Source organism: Anneissia japonica, unplaced genomic scaffold (assembly GCF_011630105.1).
Source record: "Anneissia japonica isolate Jap-2015-1 unplaced genomic scaffold, ASM1163010v1 scaffold1889_len2455224_cov183, whole genome shotgun sequence".
NCBI classification, from domain to species: domain Eukaryota; kingdom Metazoa; phylum Echinodermata; class Crinoidea; order Comatulida; family Comatulidae; genus Anneissia; species Anneissia japonica.
In genome coordinates, this window is record NW_022752980.1 from 1,361,375 (window position 1) to 1,381,528 (window position 20,154).

Here is a 20,154-nt window from a genome sequence, read left to right on the forward strand (position 1 = left end):
TAAAAATTCAAGATACTCTCGCACCTTCCAGAAATCGATCCGCCAAAACTCCATGACCAATCAGAGCAGTTTCCGCTAAGGACTGCCTCTAATTCGTCGTACAAGCTAGGGCTTAGTTATTGACGAATCTTCAGAGTGCCATTTCCGACCCGGTTTTAGGTGTACCATAATTATAAATTTCCTTCCCTGGCCCTTCCCCACTCATTTCCTGAATCTATCACTGAAAAACCGTTTAATACTGTTCATATTATTACATCTTCAGAATCAATTAAGACCTCAAATTATCAAAAATGTCTGAGCGCCAGGTGGCTTCGCCCACTCAACCCCAGCAAGAACCTGCATCCCCCAGTCATTTGGTCCACTCTCCACAAATCGCACCCACCTATTAAAAATCCTGCGTACGTGGGTGTCGGTGTCTTGCTATAAGATGCAGGGCAGGGGTGTATCCAGGATTTTTTTCTGGGTGGGTCGTGATCATAATTTTTTGGACCTTCGGTGGAAGACAGGAAAATCGATTACAGCGCCACCAACTTGAAGCGGATGGCAGGCTCAGTTTCAGAATTGCTGGAATTGAGATAGAGTACGTCACGCAATTGGCAAGGACTTTGGACTCATTGCTAGTACCTCATCAATGCTCTTACATTTATGTCATTGTGAAAAGGCCCTAGAAAAAAAAGTCTTTGGAAAAAATGTGGAGCTTTGAAAATTCGTACGACTTTCCAGACCCCACCCCCTCCCCCTTGCATACACCCATGAGATGAGATGCTCTCTGGCTCTATGGGGTGCCATACGCAGCAAAAGTCCATGTTAAAATCAAAATGTAATTGCAAAATTCAATGTCTGATTTATCCAAACGTAGGCGTAAATTTCTCAAAATGTAGATCTAGTTTCCCAAAATGAAGTTCTAATTTTTCAAAACGTAGTTCAAATCTTCCAAAATGTAGTTCTAATTTCTTTAAAATGTAATTCAAATTCAAAACTTGTTCAAACGCCCTCCTCCAAATTCTGTTCCCAAAACGTTAATCAAAAACTAGACAAGCATGACTGGTTTGAATTACATTTTACAACAACAACTTCACATGCAAAATGAAAATCAAAACTAGCTAGCCAAGCGTGACGGGGCTCAACCATTCATTCAAAGGGTCACCAATCATCGTGTCTCAAAATTCTATCAATAATACTTACTCCCCCTGCTGAGTAGGCCTACTATTCGAAACGAAGGGTATGTAAATTAACTTGGCTGCAGTGACGTGTAAGTAAAAATTGGACGTTTTTCGTAAGGTACCACTTCTTTAGTTATTATTTTGGAATACTGTATTAGAATCCTTAAATTTAATTTTTTAAAGTTGTTTTTTGTATGTTCGACCTTGTGCAATGTAAACCTCAAATATTTATATATGAGTTCACAATGTTACTGCGGAAACTAGGCCTTGCATAGGCGGCCTAGGGTAGGGGGCCTAGGCCTATGCCTAGATTAGAGTAGCAAAACGAACTTGACACAAACAAACTTGTCCCAGGCCTAGTGTTAGGCCTAGGCCTGTGCTAACCAAATTTAAAATATTTTAAACATTTTAAAGAGTTATCTCAGACCAGGGCCTGCCCTAATAACTAGGCCTATACACTATTTAATAAAAATTAAAAATGTAGGAGGAAAGAATTTGTAGAGGGAAGGTACTATTTTTAAAATATGGCAGTGGATGTCATTGCATTTGTTTTTATATCTTTCAGAATTTGAACAAAATGGATTTACTGTCTGTAATTGCAAATATGTCAGGACTTCTTGGTCAAGCACAGAGTGCCCTTTCTTCTACAAATATAAATATACTGGAACATTGGCATATTAGACTTGAAAATATGAACATTTTGTTCAGTGTTCTTTTGAGAAGGTTAGAAGAGGCAAATATTTCACAAGATATTGTTACACCACTTACAGGTCTGTCATCGGAAATAAACCATCTTTTTGTTTCTTATGATGAGAGAATCAATCATGTGATTTTTAATCCTAGAGGTTATTCAACTCATACCCACCAGACTGAAGAAACTTCTGTAGGAAGGCCAAGAGTTGTAATTAGGAGAGAGGACATTCAACAATATTTTGAGATATTTCGTAGTTGGAAAATTGTAGCATATCATCTTGGGATTTCTGTGGATACACTACGCAGAAGACGTAGAGAATATGATTTGCCTGTTTCCCAACCAAACTTCACTAGAAATTGGTATTCTGAAATTTCAATGGATGAACTTTGCAATGAAATCCGACTAATACTGAATGTGTTGCCTGATGCTGGGGAAACATTCGTTATTGGCGGACTAAGAAGAAGAGGTATTCATGTACAAAGGTATCGCATTCGTGATGCGATAATGGAAGTTGACCCTGTCAATAGATCGTTAAGGAGAGCCAGATCTGTTATAAGGAGGATGTACAATGTTGCAAGTCCAAATAGCTTGTGGTCAGTGGATTTTCTGCTTTTTTTTTTAATAACTGGCATTCGTGGTTTAATGTTGAGTCAAAAAAATTAACAGATTTATTACATTGGATTATAATTTACAGTATAGATTATTTCAGAAAGCCTTTTCTAAAAAATATTTTTAGTGCACATAGAAAAAATTATTAGATTTTCACGCTGTTTATTCTTTTAGTGATGCAGGCCTGCTTTTTAAAATTTTTAACAGGTTTTCTTATATTTCATTTATTTTTTAAAATTTTTGTTTTTAATTTTTCTCTTTCGAACAGATATTGCTTTCTTTTTAATCGCTAAGTGAGCACGGCAGCCATGTCGATACTTGTGGACCATAATGCTGTTAACATACAAAAAAAAAATAAATACAAATATTTAAAAAATTAATTTGTTATTCCCGGAAGCTGTACTTTTCTTAAAAGTTGTTAACTACATCTCTTGGTCAACTTCCCCAGTAAAATCTAATAGTGAATAAGCATTTTTTTTAATTAATTTTCTTACAGGCATATTGATGGCCACCATAAATTGATACGTTGGAATTTTGTGGTCTTTGGAGGAATTGATGGGTATTCCCGCAAAATCGTATACCTGAAATGTTACACTAACAATAGAGCAGACAGTGTTTTAAAGCTCTTTGAAGAAGCTGTTCAGAAACATGGCCTACCATTACGAGTTAGATCTGATAAGGGAGGAGAGAACGTTCTTGTGGCTCAATTTATGCTGTGTAATCGAGGTTTGAATCGTGGGAGCATGATAACAGGTTCATCAGTTCACAATCAGAGGATCGAACGATTGTGGCTAGATGTAAAAAATACTGTAGTCAAACAATTCCGAGGCATATTCTATTACATGGAACATTTGGGAGTACTTGATCCATTGTATGAAATACATTTATACTGTCTTCATTCAGTCTTCTTGAATGTCATTAATAATGCATTGTCAGAGATGGCAGGTAATTGGAATGACCATCCTATGAGCAGTGAGCATAACCTTTCACCAAATCAACTTTGGCACATAGGATTAAGTAACTATGCAGTTAGTAACCCAGATGAATTCAATGAAATGATTAATTACAGTTATGGAATTGATGAGGATGGTCCCCAAGTTATAGGTGATGATGATGAAATTGTTGTACCGTATATACAATTGCCATTGAGTGAAGCTCAAGAAAACTATATACAAGAGTATGCATCAACTTCTAATATTATAGATACAGACCAATGTGTAGAAGTTTACTGCAATTTAGTTACAATAGTGGAAAGAATGTTGCATCCATGAGTTATGTCTAAATATGTAGGGATTTCTGACAGCTGCAATAAATAAGAACCTTCAAAACATGGTTTCTCTTTTTTTTTTTTATTCAACTACCAAGCCAACCTTAGTTGATACAAACCTTCTCTAAGGGGTCATTCAACATTATCAACAATTTCACAAGTGTACAAACAGTATGCTAGGGGGAGGGGTAGACAGAATTTGAACAAAATGGATTTACTGCCTATACAATTGCAAGGATGTCAGGACTTCTCGGTCAAGCACAGATACAAACATAAATATACTGGAACATTGGCATATTAGACTTGCAAATATGAACATTTTATAATATTCAGTGTTATTTTTAGAAGGATAGAAGAGGCAAATGTTTCACAAGATATTCTTACACCACCTTTTTGTTTCTTGTGTTGAGAGAATCAGTTCTGTGATTTCTAATCCTAGAAGGAAGTGGATACCGAAAAAGAGTACTATTGGTACACTTGTGAAAATGTTGATAATTGTGAACGACCCCTAAACTACATAAACTGTAACAAAAACTATTCACTATTTTAATATTATGCCTTGAACAATGAAATGCAGTTGTAAAAATGAATTTGCATACTGTATTTCTGAAACATGCTAGAAGCAGAAAAAGATTTTAAAACAGATAAAAAAGAATCTTTTACTAAATTCTAATGTAAAAATTACGGTTACACCAGTCTTATGAATTTCTAATTCTGATTGCATGATTGATTGTAATTGCATGTGAGGATTAGATTAACAAATAACATCCAGTTAAATTAAATAGTGTGTAACTTGCTGTTCAACACTGCAAAACTTCAAGGCCCACAAAACTAGTTTCCAAAAATAAATATTAATTTTTTAATAATTTATATTAATACAATACACCAAATGCCCTTGAAAAGTACATATAGAGTTGTCATTTTACATTTCACTATATAATATATTTATATGGCATTTGATTTGATACTGCTACAATATTGTACAACATGCACTGCAATACAGTACTGTTTTCTTATTAGCAAGAAGTATGTGGTATCATATGCAAACAACCATAAACTGTTTATTATTAGCAAGAAGTATGTGGTATCATTTGCAAACAACCATAAACTGTTTATTTCTTGCTTGCGCTATATACTGTACCATAAAAATACAAAGGAAGAAATATTTACCATTAAACATGCAAAATTTGTTGAAAGGTGGCAAGAGACTTTTTTTTATGTCTCTTGCCAATTTTAGCTTTTGAAATTGGGGCCGAAGGTGATAATCACATTTAATCAACAAATCAATCATATTCAGCAACCACTGACTTTAGAGATCATTAACAAAATTGTAACAGGAAAAATTCACTATTGTGCCTTGAACAATAGAAAATTATTAGAATACATCATCTTAATATCCTTACAAATAACCATCCTATTACAGTATATTACTTTCACAGTACAGTATACTTTTATAAACACATGGCATCATCACATGAATCAATACTTGAAAAGGAAATTAAAATACTGTACTGCAATACAGTACTGTAATATAAAAAAAGGATTGAAATTTTTTTTTTCTAAAACACTGGAAACAGAACAATTTTTTAACAAAATGATATAAAAAAAATGTAATGTACAGTAAAAGGCATTTGCAACATCTTTGTAACTATAACAACCAGATAACAATCTAGGGCTCTATTATATACATCATACACTGTTGCTACACCAGTCTACCTACTGTCTGTGTTAGTGTGTAACAGTGCTGTTCAGCACTGCAAAAGTTGGGCCCACAAAGTTTTCAAAATTAAATATTAATGGTTATAAAATAAATATACTTGCTTCTTTTTAAATCTTTCTTCTTTTTAAATAAAAAAAAAATTCACCAAAAGCCCTTGCAAAAATATAATTTTCATTTTACTATATTTTTGTAGCATTATGTTGTTTATTTTTAATTATTGTACAACACGAATACTTCAAAATCTTGACAACACTGTTTTTCTATGTTTTTTTAGCATGTGAAATCATTTGCAAAATGACCATGTACGGTTAATTTCTTGTTACGCAACATATACCAGAAAGAAATGATTACCATTAAATTTAAAATGGTGGCCAGAGAGTCAATGGATGTCATACAAACATTATCGCAAACAATAGCGGATCCATTTTTGTTTGATCAACAGTACAGTATGCCTCTGCACTATAGACAAAGAATACCATAGACAATTCTCTACTGTGCCATTTCCATACATTCTTTAAATTTCTCCTCTAGTAGTATATCCTACAGGCAAGAAAAGAGTAGTTGTGCACACTGAAGACTCTGGCAATACTTTGCCTTCTTTTTGTGCCAGATATATCATTGGCTTACTCAGATGGGCCATATTTTGAATAGCTGGTGAAAATCAAACCAAGCTAACCATTGTTGACATTCATCAAAATTCATGTTTCTTGAAACCAATATAAAGATTACAAAAAACATTTTGATCTAAATTACCTGCTCTTAAGGTACAGTATACCTTCATTAACTTCACATGAATCAATACTTGTTGTAAACAACAAGAGAATTTAAAATACTATACTGCAACAGAGTAATGTAAACACAGAATTACTGTAGTGTACTTTATAAAAAAACACAAGAAATAAAAATCTTTTTGACTAGAATCTGATGTAAAGACAGATACATTTGTCTTTGTATAGCCTAGTATACCACCCAGATAACATACTCTGGCTCTACAGTCAACCTGCTATTGTTGCACCAGTCTTATCATTTTCTTAATTCTGATTTGATGTTATGTGAGGATTAGAATAACATCTAATTAAAATTTGGAATATAAGACTGGTGTAGTTCTACCTACTGTATAAGTAACTTGCTGTTCAGCACTCCAAAACTCAAAGGGTTTTAAATCACATACAGTACATTCTCTTTTTAAAGATAATAGTACATGGAATGCCCTTACAAAATACCTATACATTATCACCTTCATTTTACTGTATACCATTAATCATAACATGAGAAAACACTTGCTTAATTCCTTGTTTAATATTTTTCTTTTTTTAGCATTACACCATTTAAAAAAATTATTATAATTGTATGACATGCATACTTAACCATAATGTTGGCAATACTGTATTTCTGACTGTTATATTACAAAAACAAAATGTTGGTGCCAAATGATTATGAACATGGAAGTATGTGGTATCATTTGCAAATAACTATGCACTGTTTATTTCTTATTTATGCTATAATTACCAGAAAAACACAAAGAAAGCAAAAAAAATTACCATTAAACATGAGGGTATACAATTTGTTGAAGAGTGGCCAAAGAATCTGGTTGATTGGTGTGAACCTCTTTTGAAATGTAAAAAAAAAAATCAGGGCCAAAGGTAATAATCACAGCATTCTTAAAATTTAGCAACCACTGACTTTAGAGATGGGTTTGTTATAAATTTGTTTTCTGTAAATCTGTTTTAGTAATATATTGACAAAATGGACCATTAGCCTAAAGATATTGAATAGTTTGACTTCAACATGTAACTACATCTCCACAAGCAGTTGCACCAGGCAGACAGTTTGACAATCTTTTCTAGAATTATCAGCTTCATTTTACTGTGTACCAAATTAACATAACATCAGAAAACACTTGCTTAATTCCTTGTTTTATATTGTTTTTTTTTTTTTAGTATTACACCATTTTTTAAATTATTATTATTATTGTATGACACGCATACTTAACCATAATGTTGGCAATACTGTATTTCGGACTCTGTTATATTACAAAAACAAAATGTTGGTGCCAAATGATTATGAACATGGAAGTATGTGGTATCATTTGCAAATAACTATGCACTGTTTATTTCTTATTTATGCTATAATTACCAGAAAAACACAAAGAAAGCAAAAAAAAATTACCATTAAACATGAGGGTATACAATTTGTTGAAGAGTGGCCAAAGAATCTGTTTGATTGTTGTGAACCCCATACTCATGCCATGCCAAAACCTTCATGGCCATTTTGTAATGCCATTTCCATACATTCTTTAAATTTCTCCTTTGTAGTATATCCTACAGGCAAGAAAAGAGTAGTTGTGCACACTGAAGACTCTGGCAATACTTTGCCTTCTTTTTGTTCCAGATATATCATTGGCTTACTCAGATGGTCATATTTTGAATAGCTGGTGCAGAATTTGAGCATGTGTGATAAGTCCTTGCAAGAAAGCTCACTGATTAACTCCTTCAACCATTCCTTCTCCTTAATATTTGCTAATGAATCCCATTGAACAATGTCCATCATCAAGTCCTTTGTCATCTTGACATCTTCAAAAAGCAATATGCTGCTACACATTTCTGTATCACACATTTCCATAAGAGGCAATAGACCAGCAAATGCAAGGCCATCCTTGATAGCCTGCAGTTGTTTCTCTCGCTTGCTTACAACCTCTTCCCATATTAGCATGTTCTTCAAAACCTCCACATTCTTGTATTCAATCTTGGTATCTACTGGCCATTGTGAGGAATTTACCAACTGTTCATAAGCAGGTCCTTCTGCCGAGTCGTCGATAAGCTTGTCTATTGCCTCTGTGCTCTTGCAAGCATTTAACCCATTTAAAAATGAAATTAGATTACTAGTTCCTGCATTGAAAGGTATTATTTCGGTGTGAGATAGCCCGGATAGCATGGAAGATACCACTTCTTCAGATTTCCCTCCAATCTGTGAACAGCACCACATGGGAAGAAACTTGAAAGGTGGTCCACCTTGCATTATGCTGTGTGCAACTGCCACACCAAGTATCTTAAAGGGGACAGGGTTTGCACCAGAACGCTTTGGAATGTACCCTATATCAGTTTTTTCAAATAATTCTGACAATGATGCCAAAAAAAATTGGTCAAAAAAATCAACAGTTAATGCACCACCATCAACTCCATCTTCTTGCACAAATTCCACACATAGTTTATTCACCAACATTCTTTTCTGAGCTAATGACTTCTTGTAAAACAGTAGACCATCTCTCCATACATTAGAACGTCTAATTGTTAAATGTTCTAACTCTTCAGTACGCAGTTTTCTGAATGAGTTAATCAAAGTCTCCTTTGAAATATCTGATTTGTTGGTGAGAATGTCAATGGCTTCATTAAAATCTCTTGCAAGAAGAAAAGCACGTTCGAAGCACTCATTTGACATGTTTGGGAACATGTCATGTAATTTCTGTTTTACAACATTTTTGTCACCAAAATCTATATCTTCTTCATTTGCCAATGATTTTGAAGTACATGCCATATCATGACTTGACCCACCACCATTGCATTGGTGTTCATTTGAAGAAACAAGATGGTGGCAATTCACACATTCTGTTAAAATCTGAAATAAAGAAACAAATAATACAGTATGTTAGCTTTATCCTGAAAAAACAATCATAAAAATGGGATATTCATAAAACAATTCTATGGCATGCAAACATATTTAAGATGTTATTATGTTGCTTGTTCCTTCGATAAAATAGATAACCACCAAAGTAATTTTACATTACAAGAGAAAAGAAAAAAAAAATATCTGGAGCTTGTGTGTTCTGTAAATTTATATTGGTTTCTGATATTTGACAATTCTTTTTTTAAGACAATATACAAAATATGACCATTATTACTGTTAGAATATTCTCATACTGTACTAATTTGAGAAATTCACAATTAAAACTTGGTAGTCATGCATCGAAGGTACCATATACTGTACACATGCCAAAAGAAAGACAACTATGTGTTTGTAAATGTCAAACCAACCAAATACTGTACTATGAAAATTAAGGGTAAGCTTTTTCCCATTTTGATAGTGCAATCCTAATCCTGACCGACAAACCATGATTCCACAGTGCTTAATTAGACAAGAGAAAAATTAGTATTGTCTTATGTTTACCTCATCTTCAGTGCTATCAGTTTCATCTGGGGTGTCTGTGGATGGTAATAAATAGTCACTAATCTCGGTTTTAAGGGCTATATCCCTCGACGGCAAAAGATATATTTTTTTGTTGTTTGCATATAAACGATGCAGATTTTCTGCACTCATTCCTTGACTGTCTGAGAGCCGAGCCTTGCTTAAATGTGAACCCACTCCAATCATAAATTCAAACCTACAAATATCATATGAAAATAATAAAGAAATTATTAAATGTGATTGATGATGGCAAAAAGAACATCTGGCATAAGGATAAGCTTTGCATATAGAGGCACTTCATGCAAATGTCTCAACAAATTATTTTGCTCAAGATTTTTCAGGTAGGCTTTGACTGACTGTTAACTGTTTTTATGAACCATGAAATATATTGACCCGAATGGACTGTTTCTATTTTAAAATTGATAGTGTACAATAAAATGACGTCTTAGCTTTTACTTTTGACAGTTTTATTGATAGAAAACCATTGTTAAACTATATCAAAATAAAATAACTCCATTCTTTTTTAAATTTCTAGGTAATTTTATGGCAGATCATGTAGCATCAGGCCCAATCTATATTTTGGTGTAAAATCCACAACAATGTTCCTTTAAAAAATGTAAAAAACAAGAAATATTTCCTGCAAAAAAATGCTGCAACACTATAACATAATTATCCAACCAAAGTTTTAATTTTTTTTTAGGAGTCTAAAAATAATTTTGTTATAAATTAAGAAAAAAGAGTCGCATGGGGATATCAATAAACAGGATCAAATAGCAATATAAATAGATCAATGTGCTAGTTTGCCAACTAAGTATCCATTGACCAGGGATATTCTGATGCCTGCACCTTTGTATATTCTCAAGAATGTCAAAGGCACCATATAAATTCGGACTTTAAACAAATTTATTGAATAAGAAACATAAAAACAAATAAATAAATATTTATTCAAACACAATACTGTGCATTTTCAGAATTTTATGTAGAGTTACATTACATATTAACTTCAACTTTACTGACACCAATTTATAAGAAATAATTCAGTGTAACTTACCTAATTGGACTGTTATTATTTTCAGTATTCAGTACATCCGAAAATAGGTTTTCCAGTTTACAGTACACATCATCACTTGACATGTCTTGTTCAAAAGCAACACAATGATAAACAAGACCTATGAAATAATTTTACAAATAAAGTATGTTAGTCAATTTAATGGCAAGGAAAAAAACCCATAATATAGTCAAATACCCTAGAAACTTGACATGTTCCTTAACCAAGCTGAATGATGATGTGACTTACCATTTTCATCAAGTTTTGACAGTTGCGGTGGTCTTGGCACACGATCACACTTGTGCTTATCTAACAATAAAACCTCTTTAAAAATGTATTGTTGGTGTGAAACATTCGATTTTGATCTTGATCCTGATCTTGATCTTGATCTGGATCTATCGTTTCTTCTCTCTCTTGGATTATTCAAAGGAACCTGTCTTCTATTCATTGTTGGTGTGAATAGCCGCCTCATTTCATCGTTAACTGTTTGGTGCCTTGGTTCTATTCTTCTAGTAGGTGTCTGAATGTGACCAGCTGTGTTACCTTCACCACGGGACAGATTTTGGACAATATTCAGAAAACTTTGATTTGATAAAAGCGAGTTGGTGATCTCATCAATGTCACTTTTTTTCAGATTAGATGCCATGACTTTAGAAAGGTACCTGAGAGGGAAAAATCAAATACAATTCAGCTATAATTGGGTCACAATTTTAGATAGGTCTAACACGTGGTATAAGGGCACATAGACACAATTATTAGATTACTACCCATTTTTTTTTATGCGGGCCGGAGGCCTTTTTTAAAATGTTTTTTTTTTTTTTTTTAGTTTTTTTTTATTTATTTTGTTTTTAACTACTGTTTCTCTTTTGGAACCAACAGACGTTGCTTTCTTTTGAATAAATACACAAATAAAAAAAAAAAATTTTTTATTCACAAATCAAAATTTTTTGCCAATTTTTAAAGCGGGCAGGGTGATAATCTAACAATATTTACTATGTAAGTTAAGGAATTCTTTTGAGATCAATTCAATGTCTGTCTACTTGTAGGACAACCATTTTTTTTCTTATACAGTGGAACCCCTATTACGGGGAACCTTCAAAACTAAAAAGAGTATCCCCTTAAAATAGGGGTGTCAGGGACACAATCCAAAAACATGGAATTGTCCCTTTAAATGTTTTTGTACAATGAAGACAGATGCTTTATAACTTTATTTTAATTGATGTAAGAATGAGCACAGTTGAATTATGACAATTATAATCAATAATTTGCAATGCAAAAACTAAGTCATTTATGATATGAAATTAAGTGATATGTAATTGTAACTACAAAAAGTGGTATAGGCCTATGTTCAAGATATTAATTATTTCTTGATTCGTGTGCAATATTAGTCAAATATTCTTTTGTAAAATATTAAGCTTTCTTAAGTAAAAATCAGGTATGCAGCTGTACATTAGCCTACAATACCAAAATACACAAAACAAGTAATCTCAGTGTTTAAATTTGAAAATTGACAAGATTTTATTTATACAAATAACACATGCACTAGGCATTCCAATGTCCATTTTACAGATTAAGCGGGAAAATTCTGCTTTGATGTTTATTGCTCAAAAGGCGTCAAAATATATATTTTGTTTGTATTTTGTGACTATAGTTGTTTTGATACAATGAAAAAGAAAGTGTCCCCTTAATAGGGGTTAAATTGATACTGATTTGACCAATTTACACACTCAGAAAGTGTTCCCTCAATAGAGGTGTCCCTTGAATAGGGGTGTTCCAAAGGAGGGGTTCTACAGTATTTTAATAGCCTATGCCAATCTAGGCTAGTCAAGGTAGGCATAACCTGGCTCTGGAGAAGTAGAGTAGGCCTAGGCAATACTATAGTCTCTCACAATGGCATGGGTACAGTTCTCGGGAGGTGGGAGGGTCTCTATACCTATACCAAATTTAAGCCCGCCTCTTTAGTTTGCAAAATTAACCTAACAAACTGGCCCTTATTTTCTCTGCGCAGGCCATACTTATACAGCGATCATGACCTACATAATAGCCTAGTTTGGTAGACTTCACGATTATAACAAAAAAGATAGCCATAGGCCAACCCTAGGCTCTATATTATCAATGTTTTAGTCCTACAAAAAATTAGGAAATTTGCTGAAAACATACAAATTACAATATTAACAAAAATGTCTTAGTTATAATATAGGTCTAGCATAAGAGGCAAGCTACACCTGGCTGGTGTCTGTCTGGCCTTTTTCATGAATCGGTAGACATCTTGAAGTGATGATAAATATTGCGAATCAGTGGTGCGTAACCAACAGAAATAAGATAAGCTTTTGGGCTGATTATCTGATATCATGTTATTTAAAAAAACCATAACTCCATAACGGGGCGTCGTATCCAAAACATTTTTCCAGCAAAATGTTCTTAAAAGACTAGTCTACACCACTATATGATTAAAAAAAATTGAAAAATGTTTTTGACCTCTGAAATCGGGATGGAAAAAGAAAAGCCTATCTAAGTAGTGTATTAAATTAAATTAGGCCTATCCCGGCATTACAGTGCAGTAGCATAGTACTTTCGTGTTGGTACTGTTCCAGGTACCGATAATATACAGATTTTTCTTATTATAACAAGTTATGTTTTATAAAGAAGTATAGTATAGTAAATCATGTTTTTAACACAGGAAACTCTCATATGGTAACTAAAACAATGCTAGTCCTGAATATTACTAGGCCTAGGCCTCTGACTGAGTACTACTACTACTACTACGGCACTGAATGCAGGGCCTAGACCTTAATACACTACTTAGATAGGCTTTTCTTTTTCCATCTTGATTTCAGAGGTCAAAAACATTTTTCAATCATATAGTGGTGTAAACTAGTCTGTTAAGAACATTTTGCTGGAAAGGTTTTTTGGATACGACGCCCCGTTATGGAGTTATGATTTTTTAAATAACATGATGTCCAAAAATCAGCCCAAAAGCTTATCTTATTTCTGTTGGTTACGCACCGCTGATTCGCAATGCTTGTCATCACTTCAAGATGTCCAAGATGTCTACCGATTCATGAAAAAGGCCTTATCCGAGCCTTATCTGTGTCAAGAGAGAAAAAACACTTTACTAATTCTTTACCTGAAATAGTTCCCGCTTGTTTCTCCACTTCATTAAAACATTTCGGCGTATAAGGTAGCCAGTTTGGGTCCAAAACCCGGTCATTCTTAATACTGACCCCAAAGGCACCAGAGAACCACCGAAAACCAAACACACAAAATTAATTAAGTTTGTTCACACCTCGCCGATCCGATTTGTAGGATTATGTTTACCTGTATGACGTCCACTCTAGTCTATGCCCTCTATAGTCAAATGACCGGCGAAGTGAGGGAAAGGTAACATTTTAGGGGAGATATGTTTTCCTTCCCGACCGTAGCCACCACGTAGCCGTCACTGAGCGAGACGACCAGAAAAACAGAACCAATCCAAACACAATAGAGACAGGTGACAAAAAGATGAAATCTGTACAATTTTTAAAATGGATATAAAAGAAATATTGAAAGTGGCATTTGCGAAGCGTTAGCCCTAAGGGAACAGATCTGTTTTGGAAGGTGGGGGACAGTCAAGAAATGGTAGCTCTAGGTGGCCAGAAAAGAATTCATCATCCGCATGACCATAGCCAAAATAAGCGCCAACAATTTCTCAATCTGTTATCAGCGGTTTTCAGAGATCTAATTAATCTCTGTGATGTAACGTAGAAAATAAAACACAAGTTGTTATACATTGTTATACAATGAGGAAATAGTACCGAGATGGCCGGAAATGACAGCTTAATGTATTTAGGATGTATTTGACGTCATGATGTCAAATACCTAAGCACATCTAATGCTAGACACGTCAGAAACACATTAGGCCGGACCTAAACACGTTTAGCTTTTAAAACGGGACAACTTTGCGTGGAGCTTTGTGTTTAAATGCTCCACGCTGTTTTTACAGTGAAAAATCCACATTTTCAGGGATAAAAATTCAAGACACTCTCGCACGTTCCAGAAATCGATCCGCCATGACCAATCAGAGCAGTTTCCGCTAAGGACTGCCTCTAATTCGTCGTACAAGCTAGGGCTTAGTTATTGACGAATCTTCAGAGTGCCATTTCCGACCCGGTTTTAGGTGTACCATAATTATAAATTTCCTTCCCTGGCCCTTCCCAACTCATTTCCTGAATCTATCACTGAAAAATCGTTTAATACTGTTGATATTGCATCTTCAGAATCAATTAAGACCTCAAATTATCAAAAATGTCTGAGCGCCAGGTGGCTTCGCCCACTCAACCCCAGCAAGAACCTGCAGCCCCCAGTCATTTGGTCCACTCTCCACAAATCGCACCCACCTATTAAAAATCCTGCGTACGTGCGTGTCGGTGTCTTGCTATAAGATGCAGGGCAGGGGTGTATCCAGGATTTTTTTCTTGGTGGGTCGTGATCATAATTTTTTGGACCTTCGGTGGAAGACAGGAAAATCGATTACAGCGCCACCAGCTTGAAACGGATGGCAGGCTCAGTTTCAGAATTGCTGGAATTGAGATAGAGTACGTCACGCAATTGGCAAGGTCTTTGGACTTATTGCTAGTACCTCATCAATGCTCTTACATTTATGTCATTGTGAAAAGGCCCTAGAAAAAAAAGTCTTTGGAAAAAATGTGGAGCTTTGAAAATTCGTACGACCTTCCAGACCCCACCCCCTCCCCCTTGCATACACCCATGAGATGAGATGCTCTCTGGCTCAGCGTTCGTTCGTTCATTCATTCTCTGTTGATGCAGTTCATTTCAACAATTTTAAGGCATCTTCTTGACTTACAAATACTCCTTAAATTACATTGCTGTCGAAAACTGGGACCAAAAAAGGCGTCCACACTCCTTATGATCTGCGCGCCCAGTGGTTGGCCTCAGAAGACCTGAAAAGAGCACTGGAAATAATTAGTTTTTTGGGTGGATGGGCATCTGAATGTCATAGGTATTTCAATTTTTAAAAGAATAATAGGCCTACATTAGAAGTTTAAAAAAGAGACATATAGGCCTTAAGTAAAGCACATGCTCGATCCCGGTAGCCTTTTTTGATTAATAATTAAGTTTATCTTGATTTAGGTGTTCCCCAGACAATGTTCCAGTACAGCAAGAAGAATGGGAGCCAAAACAAAAAAAAAACAAAAAAAAAAAAAAAAAACCCTTCATCTGTGAGACCTAAAAAAAAATATAAAAGTTGGCTAGTCAAGGCCTATTAGTTTTAGTTAGGCCTATCCTATTATTAATAAACGGCATGTACTATCTAAACCGAGCTAGGCCTAGGTCTATGTCAGGACAAGCTTCTCTATCCAGCCTAGGCCCTGTCTCTTATACACATCTAGATGTGTATAAGAGACAGTCCACACTCCTTATGATCTGCGCGCCCAGTGGTTGGCCTCAGAAGACCTGAAAAGAGCACTGGAAATAATTAGTTTTTTGGGTGGATGGGCATCTGAATGTCATAGGTATTTCAATTTTAAAAAGAATAATAGGCCTACATTAGAAGTTTAAAAAAGAGACATGTAGGCCTTAAGTAAAGCACATGCTCGATCCCGGTAGCTTTTTTTGATTAATAATTAAGTTTATCTTGATTCAGGTGTTCCCCAGACAATGTTCCAGTACAGCAAGAAGAATGGGAGACCTAATAAAAAATATTAAGATTGGCTAATCAGTATATGGAACTGTTATAAGTTTGTTTCTTTTTTCAATCATCTTAGTCAACTATCAAGGTGTAAAACGTAACAAAGTGGAACATGGGGGGGGGATTTATTAGGTGGGGGTTGGGGTCTTCAAAACAAGTGAAACTACACTTGTTGGTTGACAGTACGTTGGCAGCAAAGTATTTGAAAACAAATCATTGTCCAGACAAATAGAATGTCTTATCTGAATTAAAAGCATATAACAAAATGACAGCCGGGCCAATTGCCTTTATTTTATTTGTATTACACAGAAAATATTTCAGTAGCATAACTCATAATAGGCCTATGCTTACATCATTAGAAAAAAGGCGTTTATTTTTCTGGACACATTAATTTTCTAAAATAATTACCCATTTCATTAGGCTAAATATGAGAAATCTGGACTCATTTTGCATAAAATTGCATAATTTGGACCCATTTTTAAAAATGTGGACCCATTATTTGTGGACCATTAGAACAATTGTGTGGGACTGTCCCAGCAGCTGGCCACTGACTCGGTGCGAGATCTCCTCGCATCTAGGTGCAATATTGTTCCTCAACTTTTCTACTCTACGTACCGAAGCAAACAGCATATCAAGAGATTTAGCTTAAAAATGCACCTTGTTATTTTTGGAAAATGATTAAAATGACTACGGTATCATAAAGCTTATATGTCTTTTTGAACAAATAAACAACCCTCATTCACAACTGTCATTAAGGTGTTATAAGGTCATTGGCAGCCTACTTGTTCACTTAGGCCTATTTAGAAAAAAATAAATAAAAATTCCAAACCATTCCAAAAATCTAAAGATTTAATAAAAAGTTAATATCTTTGGATAGATACCAAGTAGGCCCCTAGTGGTCACAGTGCCTGAGACGCTATTGAACTCTTAATACAGGGTGGATTGGGGAAAAGGGACGGGCAGGCCACCCTCCCCCATTTGGAAGGTAAAAAAAAGAAAACAAAGAGAGAAAAAAAAAAGAAAAAAATGATCGACAAAACGCCTCAAAGGTTCGCAGGGGAAAGCTCCCGGACTCCCTGCGGTGGATTATATCGATCTGCCCCCACTAGATGTGTATAAGAGACAGGTTTGTATATGCCTAGGCGCCCCTGTAATGTATTTTATCTTAAAATTTATTTTTGATTGGAATCATGGAAAATGATATGTAAGCTAGGTCTATTTTAAAACTTTGAATCTTTTCATACTTTACCCAGACCATTTGGTATAATTGTATTATATTATTTTACTTTTTCTATCTAATATTTGTTGTTGTTGTTGAGGTAAACAATTCCAAAAACCACTCCGTGTCGGGTCAAATCTGACGAGTTTCGTAGTGTTGTGACACATTTCAATGCTTCCTGATTATCGCCAAATCAACAAAATTACATCAGCCTAGGGAGTTCGTATTCGTAAACAACTTTCACTTGGGCAGCTAAGCTAGGCCTAGTTGTAGTTCTTTCTCGCTGCCTGCTTCCAAACGCACGTTTAAAGATCAGAGGAAAGGAGTAAATGATGGTGGATGTGTGATGCTTTATTATTGTTGTATAAATAATTAGTTTATACATCTTTGTTTAGTACGTATACTACTGGAAGACTATATTGATGCAAATGCTCTAATTGACTCCAAGTCGACGCGATATTGGATGTGATTTTGGAGGAGGTCGAAAACGCGTCGCTTTGCTAGGCTAGTAGTAGTAGTGTCTAATAAATTGCGTGACCTTGCATTCGTGGTTGACCTGAACGGCGTAGCCTAGGTCTAGGCTAGACGGCTGATTTGGAACTAAGCCTAGCCTAATCAAGCTCGTACCAGCGCCACGGGAAATTTAGACAGGAATACTGTACATACGGAACTATAAACTGTTAAGGTAATTTTAATTTTTGTTAGACGAAAGCTTAACATTGACTGTCTGTTATAAATTAAAAGTTATTAGCCTAGTCAAAGCCTATTAGTTTTAGTTAGGCCTAGGGCCTATCCTATTATTAATAAACGGCATGTACTATCTAAACCGAGCTAGGCCTAGGTCTATGTCAGGACAAGCTTCTCTATCCAGCCTAGGCCTAGTACTATTCTGTTAGAATTAAGCCTAGAGAACAGGCCTAACTAGGCCTAGGCTAGGTCAGGACATGTTGAAGTTAGCATACCTTCCAAGTTTCCCACATCTGGCAGGGGGATATGACCGGTTGATTTCTATGGAACGCCAAGCGCGTCTCTCAGTGAATGTAGGCCTAGACGGTTTGCCCCGGATACCAGCTACATATTCATCCCACAGTCTTGTCAGTCGTTGATTTGCTCGTATTGCCATTCGTGATGTATAAGTTGTGTAATTGAAAATTAGAATTTTAATTTTATGTACTACATTTTTATGAAAATAAATGAAGTTGTAGAATTGCAAAATCGTATTAAAAATGTGTGTATTTACGTTTGGTTTGCCGCGTATTTCAATTAACTTATTCGTTATTTGTACTATTTTGTTAAATTAAATTATTTATTATATGTAAGTTTAACAAATAGTACAAAAAATATATATATAAATTATAAAACTATAGTAAATACTGTATAATAACATAGGCCTAACACATTTAAATTTATTGTTCATAGTATATATTTTTATTTTTTTACTATTTGTTGAACTTATATATAATAAATTATAAGAATGTATGGAGTTTTTTTTTTACTATCTGGCAAGCTGACTGAATTAGACAGATGACTATGAACAATAAATTTAAATGTGTTAGGCCTATGTTATTATACAGTATTTACTATGGTTTTGTAATTTATATATTTTTATTTTTGTACTATTTGTAGAACTTTATAATCAATTATAAGAATGTATGGAGTTTTTTTTTACTATCTGGCAAGCTGACTGAGCAAATACTCACAAAATTTAAATTAAAACGATAGAAAGAACAAGTAAATAAATTGAAATACGTCCCAAGAATATTTAATAAATTAGTGCAAAAACCGAGTATTAAATAAATTGAAATGATTGAGTAAATAAACTGAAATACATCCCAAAAAAACAGTACCAAGAACGAATAAGTTAATTGAAATACGCCGCAATTAACGCACTACATTCACTGAGAGACGCGCTTGGCGTTCCATAGAAATTACCGGCGGCTCAACTTGTCGGCGGCTCAACCGGTCATAATCCCTGGCAGGAGACCCTAGCTTTTTGACCCCCATCTCAAGCCCTCCCAAAAGCCACATACATTCTCCTGCTTTTCACGTATCTCATCGCAAAAAAAATTAATCTTGTATAATCTTATAATAAATATTATACAGTAGGCCAGGCCCACGTGTACCTGTATGTACTATGGTACTACAGTATTTTCAAACACTACTGTTGTTATGTGTGTTTTTTGTGTTTAAGTTTGACAGAGTCACCATTACATTGCACCAGGGAGCACCTACGCAAAACAATATATGCGAGCCCTGGACCCTACTAGAGTCCTTCCAATAGCAAAATTTCAAGCCAGTACTTCTCTCAAACTTGACATGTACAGTATGAGTTAGGGTTACGAAATGTTGACACCCTGGTATGCCAAGGTAGGCCTCCCTCGAATGCCATCCAGTTTGGTCGCGATGTATTTAACATCCAGAAGATCAGGAAATTTAGTGCGTTTTGTTTGTCTTTATTATTATAATAGACTATTTTACTTTTATACAAGTAAATAGACTTATGATACTAGTAGTAATACATATTGTAGTTACCAGTGAGAATTTTTTTTTAAACATGTTTTTC

The 20,154-nt window shown here is 34.8% G+C and overlaps 3 protein-coding genes across 5 annotated transcripts in view; 2 read left to right on the forward strand and 1 right to left on the reverse strand.

Moving 5' to 3' along the window:
* Positions 1-1,180: 1,180 nt before the first annotated feature.
* Positions 1,181-5,566, forward strand: LOC117122593. 2 transcript variants are annotated; one of them, XM_033268231.1, is made up of 3 exons: positions 1,181-1,252; positions 1,729-2,450; positions 2,963-5,566. In XM_033268231.1, the coding sequence occupies exons 2-3, from the start codon at positions 1,741-1,743 to the stop codon at positions 3,735-3,737; spliced, it is 1,485 nt and encodes a 494-aa protein (XP_033124122.1). In that variant the 5' UTR covers positions 1,181-1,252; positions 1,729-1,740; the 3' UTR covers positions 3,738-5,566. The 2 variants fall into 2 exon arrangements, with proteins under 2 accessions (XP_033124122.1, XP_033124121.1); XM_033268230.1 differs by having other exon boundaries at positions 1,226-1,281.
* Positions 5,567-6,787: 1,221 nt separating this feature from the next.
* LOC117122592 lies at positions 6,788-11,487 on the reverse strand. Its single transcript, XM_033268228.1, has 4 exons — positions 10,933-11,487; positions 10,687-10,804; positions 9,618-9,831; positions 6,788-9,068 (listed from the first exon to the last, which is right to left on the reverse strand). Exons 1-4 carry the CDS (start codon positions 11,327-11,329, stop codon positions 7,695-7,697), a joined length of 2,103 nt encoding a protein of 700 aa, XP_033124119.1. The 5' UTR covers positions 11,330-11,487; the 3' UTR covers positions 6,788-7,694.
* Positions 11,488-17,825: 6,338 nt separating this feature from the next.
* Positions 17,826-20,154, forward strand: part of LOC117122527 (aryl hydrocarbon receptor nuclear translocator 2-like) — a 39,349-nt gene continuing 37,020 nt past the window's right edge. The window contains exon 1 of one of the 2 annotated variants that reach the window (XM_033268116.1): positions 17,826-18,276. The gene's annotated coding sequence lies outside the window, so the exon portion shown is untranslated. The remainder of the gene's footprint in view (positions 18,277-20,154) is intronic. The other variant, XM_033268118.1, reaches the window with a different exon arrangement.

Coding starts and splice junctions, on each gene's coding strand:
- LOC117122593 (XM_033268231.1), top strand. CDS start 1,741: ATGGATTTACTGTCTGTAATTGCAAATATGTCAGGACTTCTTGGTCAA. Junction 2,451..2,962: donor GCAAGTCCAAATAGCTTGTG/GTCAGTGGATTT, acceptor ATTTTCTTACAG/GCATATTGATGGCCACCATA.
- LOC117122592 (XM_033268228.1), bottom strand. CDS start 11,329: ATGGCATCTAATCTGAAAAAAAGTGACATTGATGAGATCACCAACTCG. Junction 10,805..10,932: donor GTCAAAACTTGATGAAAATG/GTAAGTCACATC, acceptor ATTATTTCATAG/GTCTTGTTTATCATTGTGTT. Junction 9,832..10,686: donor AATAATAACAGTCCAATTAG/GTAAGTTACACT, acceptor TGATATTTGTAG/GTTTGAATTTATGATTGGAG.